This window comes from Aphanomyces invadans (genome assembly GCF_000520115.1).
Source record: "Aphanomyces invadans strain NJM9701 unplaced genomic scaffold supercont1.3, whole genome shotgun sequence".
NCBI lineage: Eukaryota > Oomycota > Saprolegniomycetes > Saprolegniales > Verrucalvaceae > Aphanomyces > Aphanomyces invadans.
In genome coordinates this window covers 1,929,998-1,944,004 of record NW_008580148.1, presented here as the reverse complement: position 1 = coordinate 1,944,004, position 14,007 = coordinate 1,929,998, and the positions used below count along the sequence as shown (strand labels likewise).

Below are 14,007 nucleotides of genomic sequence, written 5' to 3'. Positions count from 1 at the left end.
GGCTGGCGGACAAGGCACAGTTGGCGGAAACGTGGAATTGTTGAGTGGTGCTGGCACGTCGAGCACTGGCGGTCAGATTCTGTTGACGAGTGGCGGTGGTGCAGCAACTGCTGGAAGTGGTGGTGTCGCCATTTCAACTGGTGCGGGTGGTTTTACCACAGGTTCCATTTCCCTCGTGACTGGCGATTCGACATCTGCTGCGATCGGGTCCATTACTGGAGTTGCAGGTCGAAGCTCGGTCGCGAACGGTGGTAGCGTATCCTTCACCGCTGGTAGCAGTGCTACTGCAACAGGCGGCAGCAGCAGCCTCATCGGTGGAGCCGGAACCAATGGTGGCAGTGTCACCATCGCAGGTGGAGCAGGAACCAACAGCGGTGGTGGGCTTTCGTTGACTGCTGGAACTGGTTCAGCCTCTTCAGGTGGCGCAATTGCACTGCTGAGCGGTGTCGGCGCAAGCACGACGTCAAGCGGGGCAATTACACTTTCTACCGCAGTCGGGCCAAGCACAAGTGGTGTAATATCGCTCACCACTGGCTCTCCTACCGTTGGTTCTGGTGGCGATGTCATGGTGACTGTTGGCTCCAGTACCGCTGGAGTTGGGGGCCGAATTACGCTAACCGCAGGGACTGGTGCAGCCTCCACGGGTGGCAAGACTCGTCTCTTTGGTGGTCAAGGCACCGTTGGTGGTAACGTTGAACTGACGGGTGGAGTCGGCGCAACCACAAACGGAGGCTCAGTTTCCATAACAAGTGGTGCAGGTGAAGCGACGTCCACAAGCGGTGCCATTACCTTGACAACATCGGGCACCGGTGCTTCAAGTGGAGCTATTTCACTTGCCACTGGAGCCGGTACGAATGGAGTCAGCGGCGACATCAGCATTGCGCCAGGAAGTAGCTCAGCAAATACCGGCGGTTCGATCACGTTGACTTCTGGAGCTGGCACTGCAGCTACCGGCGGACGAACTTCTGTCATTGGCGGGGCTGGCACTGTGGGGGGCAATGTGCTTCTGACTGGAGGCGCTGGAACTGTCAATGCAGGTGGTCAGGTTATCATTGCGTCTGGCGTGGGGGCTGCCACTGCAGCTAGTGGTGCCGTCGCGTTGTCGTCAAGCGGTGGCGCCAGTACTAGTGGCTCCTTGACTTTGGCGACGGGGACAGCAACCGCTGGCACTGGTGGAAGCGTTTCCCTGTCCGCTGGTGGGGGAACGACGGGTTTGGGTGGAGCCGTGTCTGTCGTGGGCGGTGCCAGTTCCACATCGACAGGAGGTCTCACTTCCGTCACTGGTGGCCAAGGTACCTTGGGTGGTAACGTTGCCGTCACAGGTGGCGTTGGTGCCAGCAGCACAGGCGGCGCCGTTGTGGTCACCGGTGGAGCTGGCACTGGCAGCACTGGCGGCAGCATTCAGCTCGTCAGTGGAGCCGGTGCTACAACGTTTGCCAGTGGCTCGATTTCACTGTCTACCAACGGCGGTGGAGTGCATCCAACTGGAGTCGTCACCATCAGCACTGGTGCGTCATCGTCGGCAGCCGCCGGTACAATAGGTTTGTCCGTTGGGTCTGGCTCCGGGGTTGGATCTGCCCTGACCGTCACTGCCGGTGCAAGTACCACGGCTCGAGGAGGGCGAGTTACCATTACGTCTGGTGCGGGGTCTCAAGGCGGAGCCGTTGAATTGGTTGGTGCGACTTCGTCGACAACGACTGGTGGCGCAATTAGTTTGGCATCTGGTGGATCGCCGACAGGGACCGTTAGTGGAGCCATCACGCTTTCAACGGCTGGGAACGACTACACAAGCGGTGCCATTCAACTGACAACTGGGACGTCAACGAACGGTAATGGCGGGCCAATCAGTGCTGCGGTGGGCGCGAGTTCAACCGGCATCGGCGGCCAAATAAGCCTCCTCGGTGGCATGAGCACTGCGTCCACTGGTGGCCGCGTGTCCATCTCGGGAAATACGGGTACTGCAGGCGGCAACGTCGAACTCAACGGCGGAAGTGCCAGTAGTGGTACATCAACTGGCGGCTCCATCTTGCTCACTTCTGGGCTCGGAGGATCGAAGAGTGGAAACGTTCTCCTGTCTACGAATGGGGGTGCGTACACGAGTGGTACCATCACACTCTCCACGGGCACCGCGACATCGGTTGGTAGCAGCGGAAACATCGTGGCGACCGCCGGCGGAAGTGCAGTGGGGAACGGTGGAGCGATTACTCTCACTAGTGGCCTTGGTACGGCTGGAACAGGTGGAAGATCAAGCGTCGTCGGTGGTGCTGGTGGCGTCGGTGGCGCTGTGGAGTTAACTGGTGGCGCTGGAAGCGCAACTCTTGGCGGAAGTGTAGCATTGGCATCCGGTGCAGGCACTACTGCTTCAGGTGCCATCACGTTGTCGTCCACTGGGGGATCGTTTGTGAGTGGTGGAGTGTCCTTAACAACTGGAGATTCTTCGTCGGCTGGAGCAGGAGCAATTGCCATTTCGTCGGGGCGAAGCACCACAGGCAACGGACCGGACGTGACGTTAACTGCCGGTATTAGTTCGGCTGCGACTGGCGGAAAGAGCTCTGTGAACGGCGGTTCAGGAACTGTTGGCGGTGACGTTCATGTATCGGGCGGCAGCGGCTCCAACACCGGTGGCAGTGTTGTGCTTGCTGCTGGCGTGAGCAGCACGAGCACAGGGGGAGGCATCCGTATCACCACTGGGCAAGGTGCAACCTCGTACGGGAGTGGCGCGATAGCTCTGTCGACTGTGTCCGGCCCAAGTACCAGCGGCAGTATCACCCTTACGACAGGAACTCCAGTGACCGGATCTGGTGGCAACATTGCAGCCACTGCAGGAGATACGTCCACTGGTGTTGGCGGCAACGTTGCATTGCTGGCAGGAAAGAGCGCTGACGCTGCTGGTGGCATGGTCAGCATTACTGGTGGAGATGGTGCGTTCGGCGGCAACGTTGAGTTGACTGGCGGCACTGCTACTGGAACGGTTGGCGGCCAGATCCTTCTGACCAGTGGTGTTGGAGCAACTTCCTCCACCAGTGGACAAGTTCAAGTCTCGACAACTGGTGGGGCAATCGGAAGCGGGGGCATTTCATTGCTCACGGGGACCAGCACTGCTGGAACTGGTGGAAACATTGCAGCTACGGTTGGTGATAGCTCCACCGGCGTTGGCGGAAGCGCCATCGTTACGGCTGGCATGAGTGCGAGCGCTGTTGGCGGCAAAGTCGCCCTTCAGAGTGGAGCTGGCACCATTGGTGGAAACGTCGAATTGTCTGCTGGCACTGGGAGTGACGCTGCTGGTAGCGGTGGCAAGGTCCTCATCTCAAGTGGGACCGGAAGCGCAAGCACTGGTGGGGCGATTTCGCTCGTAACTGGAGCTGGAGCTGCGACGAAAGCAAGCGGCGATCTCACTCTGAGTACTTTGGCCGGCGGAACCACCAGTGGAAAGATCAACTTGGTGACCGGTGATGCGTCCTCTGGTGCAGGCGGGATCGTTCAATTGATGGCTGGAAGCAGCACAGGTGTTGCGGGAAGTGCTGTGACAGTACAAGCCGGCGCCAGCACTGATAACACTGGTGGCCAAGTCTCTGTTAATGCAGGTTCCGGCTTGGCTGGAGGCGCCATTCAGCTAACTGCTGGAGCAGGATCCACTGGTGTTGGTGGCCAGCTTTCGCTTGTCAGCGGAGCTGCTGCCGGTGCCTCAGTCAGCGGTGATGTCCGGCTCTCAACGGCAGGTGGTGGATTCACCAGTGGCGCAATCTCTCTCGCTACTGGAGCTTCTACCGCTGGCAATGGTGGCAACATTGCTGCGACCGTTGGTGCCAGCACAACGGGTGGTGGTGGAATGATGACGCTGACGTCTGGATTCTCGAGCGCATCTACGGGAGGAAAGTTATCCCTGTTTGGAGGTGCTGGCACCGTCGGTGGAAATGCCGAAGTGACGGGGGGCGCTGCCAGTGGCGCGACTGGCGTGGGTGGTGGCAATGTCGTTTTGTCAGGAGGTGCTGGTGCAACCACTACTGGCGGAAGCGTTACCTTGGTTAGCGGCGCTGGTGGTACCGCAGCTGCAAGTGGGCGAGTCACGCTCTCGACATTGGCTGGTACAAGTACAAGTGGCGCAATTATGTTGACTACTGGTGCTGCGTCTGCCGGAGCGGGAGGTGCGATCACAGTAACAGCTGGCTCGACGTCGACGGGTGCTGGAGCTGCGATCACGTTGACTGCTGGCATCAGCAGTGACAACGCTGGAGGGAAGGCGCGAGTGTTTGGAGGCCGAGGGGTCACTGCAGGCGGTGACGTCGAAGTAACAAGCGGCGTTGCTACCACGGGAAATGGTGGAAACATTGTCCTCTTGACTGGATCGCCTGGAAGTTCATCTACCAGTGGAACAATTGGCTTGTCGACAGCGACCGGTGCGTTTAACACTGGTGGCGTCAACATTGTGTCTGGTGCAGCTACGTCTGGCTCAAGTGGTGGCATCGTTGCGACTGCAGGAACTTCGTCGACTGGCGTCGGCAGTGCCATTTCGTTGACGGCGGGTGCAAGCGGAGACGCGGCTGGCGGCAAGACCTCTGTAGTTGGAGGTGCTGGTACAGTTGGCGGGAACGTCGAGCTCACTGCTGGTGTGGGCAACACTCTCAACGGTGGAAGTGTTACGTTGGCTGGAGGGCAATCCTCGACTACAATTGGAGGCGGTATCAACGTATTGAGTGGAGCAGGTGCAACGGGTCAAGCTAGTGGTGCGGTGGCCATTGGATCAGTGGGTGGTGGACCTTCCAGTGGTCAAGTAACCATTTCGACTGGAACATCCACGGCTGCGTCAGGCGGAAGCATCGCCATGTCCGTCGGTGGAAGCAACACTGGTGTGGGTGGCACGATTGCTTTAACTTCTGGTGCCAGCACTGCGTCGAGTGGTGGTGAAACCAGTATTACGGGAGGCGGCGGCACTAGAGGCGGTGCCGTCAATATCAACGGTGGCGATGGTACCACCGGAAATGGTGGTGCCGTTTCAATCACAGGTGGATCCGGCCCTGCTGGTGTTGGTGGCTCCATTCAGGTGACAAGCGGTGTTGGTTCAGCTGCCACAGCGAGCGGAACGATGGCACTGTCAACGGCTGATAATGCTGGCTCTACTGGAGCAGTTTCGGTGGCAACTGGGGCTGCGTCAGATGGAAGTAGTGGCGGAGTTACGGTCGCTGTTGGAAGCAGCTCCGGTACCAATCCTGGAGGTGCTATTTCGATCACGTCGGGGCTCAGCGCTTCGGCTGCTGGAGGCACCACAGCCATTACTGGTGGTGCTGGAACGGCTGGTGGCGAAATCCGATTGACAGGCGGGGTGGGTGCAACCACCACAGGTGGCAGCATCCGCTTGACAGGCGGTGTGTCTTCGGCATCAACTGGAGGCGGCATTGTGATATCGTCAGGATCCGGAACTGGATCAGCTGCAAGTGGAAGCATTCAATTATCTTCTGCTGGTGGGGCTTTTCCTTCTGGTGGAATTGGCTTGTCAACTGGCGCCTCCACATCGGGGGCTGGTGGGTCCATCACTGCTGTGGCTGGCTCTAGTAGCGCTGGTCTTGGAGGGCCCATTTCGTTGACTGCTGGCGTCGGAAGTGCGTCCACTGGCGGAAAAACTTCACTTATTGGTGGACAAGGCACAGTGGGCGGAAACGTCGAAGTCGTAAGTGGTGCTGGCTCATCGTCGACTGGTGGGCAGATCATTTTGACTACTGGTGGTGGATCGTCTGCTCAGGGCAGTGGAGCGATTTCTCTGTCGACAACCGGAGGCGCTTTTTCGTCGGGTACTATTTTCCTCACGACGGGTGCCTCGACAGGTGGCGGTGGTGGAGCAATCAGTGCTGCAGTTGGCGCGAGCGCATCTGGAGTCGGTGGCCAAGTGAGCTTCATTGCTGGCTCCAGTTCAGCCTCCACGGGCGGGAAAGTCTCGATGTCGGGTAACTCGGGAACGATTGGGGGCAACGTCGAGTTGAGTGGGGGTTCCGCAACCACAAGTCCAGCCACGGGCGGCAGCATCCTGTTGACGTCCGGTCTCGGAGGAAGTCGAAGCGGGAATATTGCCCTGTCGTCAAGCGGCGGTGCATTTACCAGTGGCTCGATTACCCTCAACACAGGTACGGCATCGTCTGTTGGCGGCAGTGGCAGTATCACGGCCTTGGCTGGGAGCAGTGCTGTTGGCACTGGCGGGTCGATTTCCCTCACGGCCGGCATCGGGGTGGCATCTACGGGTGGTCGAGCAAGTGTTATTGGTGGCCAGGGAACTGTTGGCGGCAACCTTGAGTTCACAAGTGGTGCTGGAACAACAACAACTGGTGGCAACATTTTATTGACCAGTGGCGGCGGAGCAGCTTCGTCTGGTAGTGGAGGTGTCACAGTATCCACAACTGGTGGCGCTTTCAGCAGTGGCCCCTTGTCCCTCATTACAGGAGCATCCACGTCAGGAGGTGGTGGGGCGATTACAGCTTCCGTCGGAGCCAGTGCAACTGGTGTCGGTGGGTTCATCACTCTTGTGGCTGGAAGCAGCACTGCATCCACTGGTGGCAAGACAACCGTCACTGGTGGTGCTGGGACGGTCGGTGGCGGTGTGGAAGCTACTGGTGGCAGTGGCACAAGCACTGGAGGGTCTGTACTCTTGACGAGTGGAGCGAGCTCTGGCAGTACCGGTGGATCGTTGACGTTGACAACAGGTGCGGGGGCCGCCACGTTTGCTAGTGGTGGTATTGCGCTCTCAACTGCGACTGGAGCAAGTTCGTCTGGAGCTATTTCGCTTACTACTGGCACTCCCACCGCTGGCGTTGGTGGGGCGGTGGCTATATCCGTTGGCGGTAGTGTGACTGGAATTGGGTCGGCCATTACGTTGACAGCTGGAGCTGGCACTGCGTCAACCGGTGGGAAGAGTTCCATTGTTGGTGGAGCTGGTACTGTCGGTGGCAATGTCGAGCTTACAAGCGGGGCTGGCACAACCGGTGATGGGGGCGTAATTGCCTTGGTCAGTGGTGCTGGCGCAGCGACAGCTACCGGCGGTGGAATCACCATGTCAACGACCGGAAGTGCTTCCAGTGGTGCGATTGCATTGGCGACGGGCGCTGGTGCAAATGGCGTTGGTGGCAGTATCAGTGCTTCAGTTGGGGCAACCACTGCAGGGGTCGGAGGCTCCATTTCGCTGAGTGCTGGAACTACCTCAGCGTCAACGGGCGGCAAAGCGTCGTTGCTCAGTGGAGCAGGAACAACCGGTGGCAATGTTGAGCTCACGAGTGGTGCGGGAAGTGCAAACACTGGTGGGCACATCGTCTTGGTCACTGGTACTGGTGCCGCTGCCGCAGCAAGTGGATCGCTCATGCTGTCGACTGCTGGAGGTGCCAGTACGAGTGGAACAGTGACATTGGCGTCTGGAGCGGCGACTGCGGGCTCCGGTGGCAGTGTAACCGTGTCGTCTGGTGCGGGTACAGTTGGTCTGGGCGGTACGGTCGGTATTAGCAGTGGTTCCTCGACTGCAGCCACGGGTGGGGCCATTAACCTTCAAAGCGGACAAGGCTCTTTTGGTGGCAATCTCGGCCTTTCTGCGGGAGCAGGGTCGGCTAATGCTGGTGGTCGAGTGATGATTGCATCGGGTGCAAGTACTGGAGGTGCCAGTGGATGGATCAGTTTGTCGACGGCTAACGGAGCTGGAAACAGCGGTGCTGTTTCGTTGTTGACGGGCGCGTCGTCTGCTGGAACGGGTGGAGACTTTACCGCCACAGTCGGTTCCGGATCCGTCGACACTGGCGGCAAGATCACGTTGACAGCTGGCTCGAGTAGCGTTGCCACTGGTGGGAAAGTAAGCGTTGTCAGTGGCGCAGGAACAGTTGGTGGCGATGTCGAATTCAACGGCGGCGCCGCAAGTGCAGGAGCTGGGGGCAGCATTCTTCTCAACACTGGAACTGGGACCCTTTCAAGTGGCGGTATTACGTTGTCGACTATCGGTGGTGGGGCCCAGAGCGGGTCGATCAGTGTCAACACGGGTACAGCGACTTCAACAGCTGGTGCGATTGCATTGTCCGTGGGAGGTGGGGCCGCAACTGCTGCTGGTTCCATTACTCTCACTGCTGGGGCGACATCGTCTGCCTCTGGAACAGGTGGCCGGATGTTCATGTTTGGCGGTAGCGGAAACGTTGGTGGTGGCATTACCTTGTCCAGTGGGGCCGGAAACAACTTGGCTGGGGGAGGTTTGACTCTCACTGGCGGGCAAAGCACTGCAGGCACAGGTGGTGCGATTCAATTGACCTCTGGCACTGGAGGTAGCAGTGTCGGCAGTGGGGCAATCACTCTGTCCACTGGTGGTACTTCAGGTTCTTCTGGCGCGATTACAATGTCCACTGGGAATGCCGGAGGTACAGGTTCAGGTGGGGCCATTACACTTTCCATCGGATCGAGTACATCAGGCGTTGGTCGAGCTCTCTCTGCGACAGCTGGGACCAGTACGACCAATACTGGTGGTAAAGCAACTTTGACCGGCGGTGGAGGTCTCACGGGTGGCAACATTGAGCTTGCAAGTGGTTTGGGCACATCCACCGGTGGCAACGTCCTCTTGACGAGTGGCGGTGGCTCTTCGTCTGGTACAAGTGGCAATGTCAATATCCTCACAGCCAGTGGCTCTACAACGGGTGGTTCGATTGCGCTGACGACTGGGACTGCGACTGGAGCAAGTGGAGCCATCACGATGTCTGTAGGAAACGGCGGAGCTTCCGCGGGTGGCGCATTGACTCTCCAGTCCGGCCAAAGTACGTCAGCGAGTGGTGGTGGCGTTGCGATCACAGCAGGCAACGGCGCTGCGGGTGGTGGTATCCAACTCACAGCCGGCACTGGCAGTACAGGTTTGGGTGGCTTCATTGCGCTCGCTGCTGGCCAAGGAACTGCTGGAAACGGTGGTTACGTTGAAATTGCCAGTGGATTTGGTGGTGGAACGAGTGGTTCCATCACTGTGTCGGCATCAGGAGCGACTGGAAATAGTGGCACCGTCACTATTTCGACTGGGACGTCCAGCACTGCATCCGCCGGTGCGATCTCGATTGCCACCGGCGGGACGACGACTGGCGTGGGGTCCGCGATCACGTTGACGTCTGGCACTAGTGCCAATGCAGCTGGTGGTACAACATCACTTGTTGGTGGAGCTGGTACCGTCGGTGGCGATGTCCAACTGCGAGGGGGTGCTGGAAGTAGCGCCACAGATACCGGCGGCGGCAATGTCAACCTCAGCGGTGGCACCGGCACGTCGAGTACTGGTGGTAACATCAACTTGGTCACTGGCGCCGGAGCGACAGCAAAGGCGAGTGGTCACATTACCTTGTCTTCCTTGGCTGGCGCTATCACGAGTGGAAGTATTTCACTCCAAACGGGTGCAGCTAGCGCTGGATCAGGTGGCGTGATCTCGGTGACAGCTGGCTCAAGCTCAACCGGAGTTGGAAGCGCAGTCACTGTGACTGCTGGTGAAGGTGCCAGCAACACTGGCGGCAAGTCGAGAATCGTCGGTGGCCGTGGCACTGTCGGAGGCGATGTGGAATTGGCTGGTGGTGTAGGTACCACAGGAATTGGAGGCAGCATTGTGCTTCTGAGTGGATCTGGAGTTGGCACAACCGGTGGGGTGACCCTTTCCACTGTCGGCGGTGCGATTAACAGCGGGGCGATTGCGCTGTCCACTGGCACGTCCACGTCTGGTGCTGGCGGAAGCATATCATTGTCGGCTGGTGGAACTTCCACCGGTGCGGGAACAGCCATTACGATTACGCCGGGTGTAAGTGCCGACAGCACTGGCGGAAAAACCTCCGTCTTCGGCGGTGCAGGTGTCGTGGGTGGAAATGTCGAGCTTACTGGTGGCACTGGGACAACGGCAGCTTCTGTTGGAGGCGGGAATGTTGTCCTGTCTGGTGGTACGTCGACACAAGCAACGGGCGGTGGGGTCACCCTTGTCAGTGGTGCTGGAGCTGCAACGATGGCCAGCGGGCAAGTTACAATATCGACGTTGGCCGGTACCTCTACTACCGGCAGCATCGCCCTAGTCTCTGGAGCGGCCACTGCAGGCTCTGGAGGTGCTATCAGCGCGACCGTTGGCGCCAGCTCGACTGGAGTTGGCAGCTCCGTCACGATGACCGCTGGCAACAGCGGCGACAACACTGGTGGTAGAGGGAGACTCATCGGTGGTCAAGGCACAGCTGGTGGCAACGTTGAATTGACTGGTGGTGTGGGAACATCAGGCCTTGGTGGCAACATCTTGTTGACGAGTGGCCTTGGAACGACTACAAGTGGTGCCTTGACGCTCTCGACCGTTGGTGGCGCCATCAACAGCGGCGTTATTTCGTTGCTTTCGGGAGCGTCTACATCTGGTAATGGTGGCAACATTGTAGCAACTGTTGGAGGCAGTACAACAGGAGCTGGTGGTGGCATCACTCTCACGTCGGGGTCCACTTCGGCTACCGGTGCTACTGGTGGAAAAACATCCCTTTTTGGTGGTGCTGGCCCCGTCGGTGGAAATGTGGAGCTCACAGGGGGCACTGGTAGCCTGTCCACTGGCCTTGGTGGTGGCAACGTCGTCTTAACTGGTGGAAGTGCCACTAGTAGCACGGGCGGCAGCATCAGCCTTGTCACGGGCTCTGGCGCGGCAACGGCTGCCAGTGGTCGAATTTCGTTGTCAACATTGGGTGGGAGTGCCACGAGCGGGAGCATTTCACTTGTAACCGGCGCCGCGACCAGCGGATCGGGTGGTGTGATTGCGATCACAGCAGGTTCAAGTTCGTCGGGAGTCGGAAGCTCGGTGACGACCACGGCAGGCGCCACCACTGGTAACACCGGTGGCAAAGCAAGTACAATCGGTGGTCAAGGCTCAATTGGTGGGAACGTCGAACTCACGGGTGGCGTCGGTACTGCCGGTGCTGGTGGTACGATCCTCTTGACTAGTGGCTTGGGATCCACGGCGAGCGGTGCTGTTACGCTTTCCACTGCCGATGGAGCCATGAACAGCGGCGCGATATCGCTCCTTTCGGGCACGTCTACGGCTGGTACTGGTGGTAATATTGTCGCCACTGTCGGTGGCAGCTCCACTGGAGTCGGTGGCTCTGTGAGTATAACCGCTGGAGCTACATCGTCGACCACTGCGGCCGGCGGGAAAGCGACGTTGCTTGGTGGTGCTGGTGCAATTGGTGGTAATGTCGAGCTGACTGCTGGCGCCGGGACTATTTCATCGGCGACGGGTGGCGGCAATGTCATTCTGACTGCTGGCGCTGGCTCTGCCAGCACTGGCGGCAGCATCAACTTGATCAGTGGTGCTGGAGCATCCACAGCTGCAAGTGGTCAAATCACATTGTCAACTTTGGCTGGCACGAGTACCAGTGGCAGCATTGTTCTGTCAACGGGCTCTGCCACAGCGGGGTCTGGTGGGGTCATTACAATCACAGCTGGTGCCAGCTCCTCCGGCGTCGGTAGTGGTGTGACTATCACTGCTGGGAGTACCACTGGTAATACTGGTGGCAAGAGCAGTGTTGTTGGCGGGACCGGCTCTGTTGGTGGCAACGTCGAATTGTCCGGTGGTGCTGGTTCAGCTGGCGTGGGTGGTGACGTCGTGTTGTTCAGTGGGACTGGCTCAACGACAAGCGGAGGTGTATCGTTGTCTACCGCTGGCGGAGCTATCAACAGCGGAGCGATTTCGTTGTCAACGGGAGCATCCACGTCGGGAACTGGTGGGCCAATATCCCTTTCTGTCGGGGCTACGTCCACAGGAGTTGGAAGCGCCATCTCCTTGACCCCAGGTGCGAGCGGCGACGACACTGGCGGCAAGACAACCATTGTTGGTGGCTCTGGTGTTGTTGGTGGAAGCGTCGAATTGACTGGTGGTACTGGCACTTCATCAAGCAGCGTGGGCGGTGGCGACGTCATTTTGTCTGGTGGCACTGCAACCCTAGGAACTGGTGGTACCGTCCACCTCATTAGTGGTGCCGGTGCTGCATCCAAGGCAAGCGGACGGATTGTGCTCTCCACTTTGGCTGGTGCAGCCACAAGTGGTAGCATTTCGCTCACTACGGGTGATGCCAGTGCTGGATCTGGAGGCACCATCAGCATCACCGCGGGGTCATCGTCGACTGGTGTTGGCAGCGCCATCACTGTGACTGCGGGCAGCAGTGGAGACAATACTGGTGGTAAAAGCAGAATCGTCGGTGGCCAAGGCACCGTGGGTGGCAACGTCGAACTGACCGGTGGCGTTGGGTCCGCTGGTGCTGGTGGCAGTGTGATCGTCAGAACTGGATCTGGTTCCACTGCCAGTGGAGCGTTGACGTTGTCCACCCTTGGCGGTGCCATCAATAGCGGTGTCCTTTCGCTGCTGACAGGCACGTCAAGCGCGGGAAGCGGCGGAAATATCGTTGCCACAGTCGGAGACAGCTCAACCGGTGTCGGTGGGTCCATAACGATGACCGCAGGCATGACGGCTTCGACCACACTCGCGGGTGGGAAAACGTCGCTCATCGGTGGCGCAGGTGCCATCGGTGGCAACGTTGAGTTAACGGGTGGGTCTGGAACTGGCTCAGCCGCTGGAGCTGGTGGAGGCAACGTTGTGCTGACTGGTGGTGCGGGATCCGCCAACACTGGCGGTAGCATCAACCTCATCAGTGGTTCAGGCTCAGCCACCAAAGCGAGCGGTCGCATCACGCTCTCAACGGTGTCCGGTGCTGCTACCACGGGTAGTATTGCTCTGACAACGGGCACTGCGACCGCTGGTGCGGGTGGTGGAATCACCTTGTCCGCTGGTGGAAGTTCGACGGGAGTTGGCAGCTCGATCGACATTGCTGCTGGGTCCAGTGGCGACAACACGGGTGGCAAGAATACCCTTACTGGCGGACAAGGTCTTGCCGGTGGGAGCGTTGAGCTCACGGGTGGTATGGGCACCACAGGCGTCGGCGGCAACATCATCTTGGTTGGCGGCGCCGGAGCGTCGGGCTCGACGAGCGGAGGAATTACCCTCTCGACGGTCGGAACTGGCATGTCCAGTGGTGCTATTGCACTCACGACGGCAGATTCGACCACGGCATCGAGTGGCGCGATTTCGTTGTCAGTCGGGTCCAGTTCCGCTGGCATCGGGAGCGCTGTGTCTGTCACTGCTGGTGCGAGCAGCCTCTCGACTGGCGGAAAAGCGTCCATCACCGGTGGCGCAGGCACTGTCGGTGGGAACGTCGAACTGCGAGCGGGAGCGGGTTCGTCCACGCTGGGTGGCAATTTGTTGTTGGTGTCGGGGGCTGGCACCACCGTCGGGGGTTCTGTTAATGTCCGCCTTGGCGCTGGGTCGTCGAGCGGGTCGTTTTCTGTTGCTGATGCGTCTGCATCGTCGTTGCTCACGGTCAACCCATCGTTGCTCGCCGGCGCGTGCGCAGCCATCACGCTGAGTGCCACTGCATCAAGTTTGTCGCTGGCGTCGACGGGCGTGGTGCTCACCGGGACAAGCACCAAAGTCACCGGAGGCAATCTTCTCGTGGACTCGAATGGGTTCGAGATTAGCAACTCGGGCACTTCCATGTTCACTGTGTCGAACGCCGGCAACGTCATGGCGGCTGGCACGGTCGAGCTCACCAAGGACGCGGCCTCGATCACTCACTCTGGCGCGACGTCGCTCTCGGTCACGACCCCGTCGTTCTCGCTTACAGTCACAAACGACATCACGCTCGGGTCGGCCGCGCAAACGGCGCCTATTACGTTGAACGGTCCGATCACCGCTGCGACTTCGATCGACATTGGAACGGCGGCCACGATTGGCACCACACTCACTGTTACGTCGACCACCAACCTCCACGGACTCGTCAAGGTGCCGGGGGCATTCACGTCGTCGTCGATCACGTCGACGACTAGCTGCACGCAAGGCGACTTCCGCTTCGACACGACCAATCTGTACATCTGCGTCGGCACAACGTTCAAAAAGGTCACGTACACGGCGTGGTAAAGCAATCGCTTTCGTCGGCATGAAACGTAGTTAGGTGCATCTTGTGGATA

General features: G+C 59.3%; 1 protein-coding gene across 1 annotated transcript; it reads left to right on the top strand.

Annotated features, from left to right (window-relative positions):
* Positions 1–565: 565 nt before the first annotated feature.
* Positions 566–13,957, top strand: H310_02268 (hypothetical protein; the record flags this gene model as incomplete). The annotated part of the gene is made up of 1 exon (XM_008865717.1): positions 566–13,957. One exon carries the CDS (start codon positions 566–568, stop codon positions 13,955–13,957), a length of 13,392 nt encoding a protein of 4,463 aa, XP_008863939.1.
* Positions 13,958–14,007: the final 50 nt, after the last annotated feature.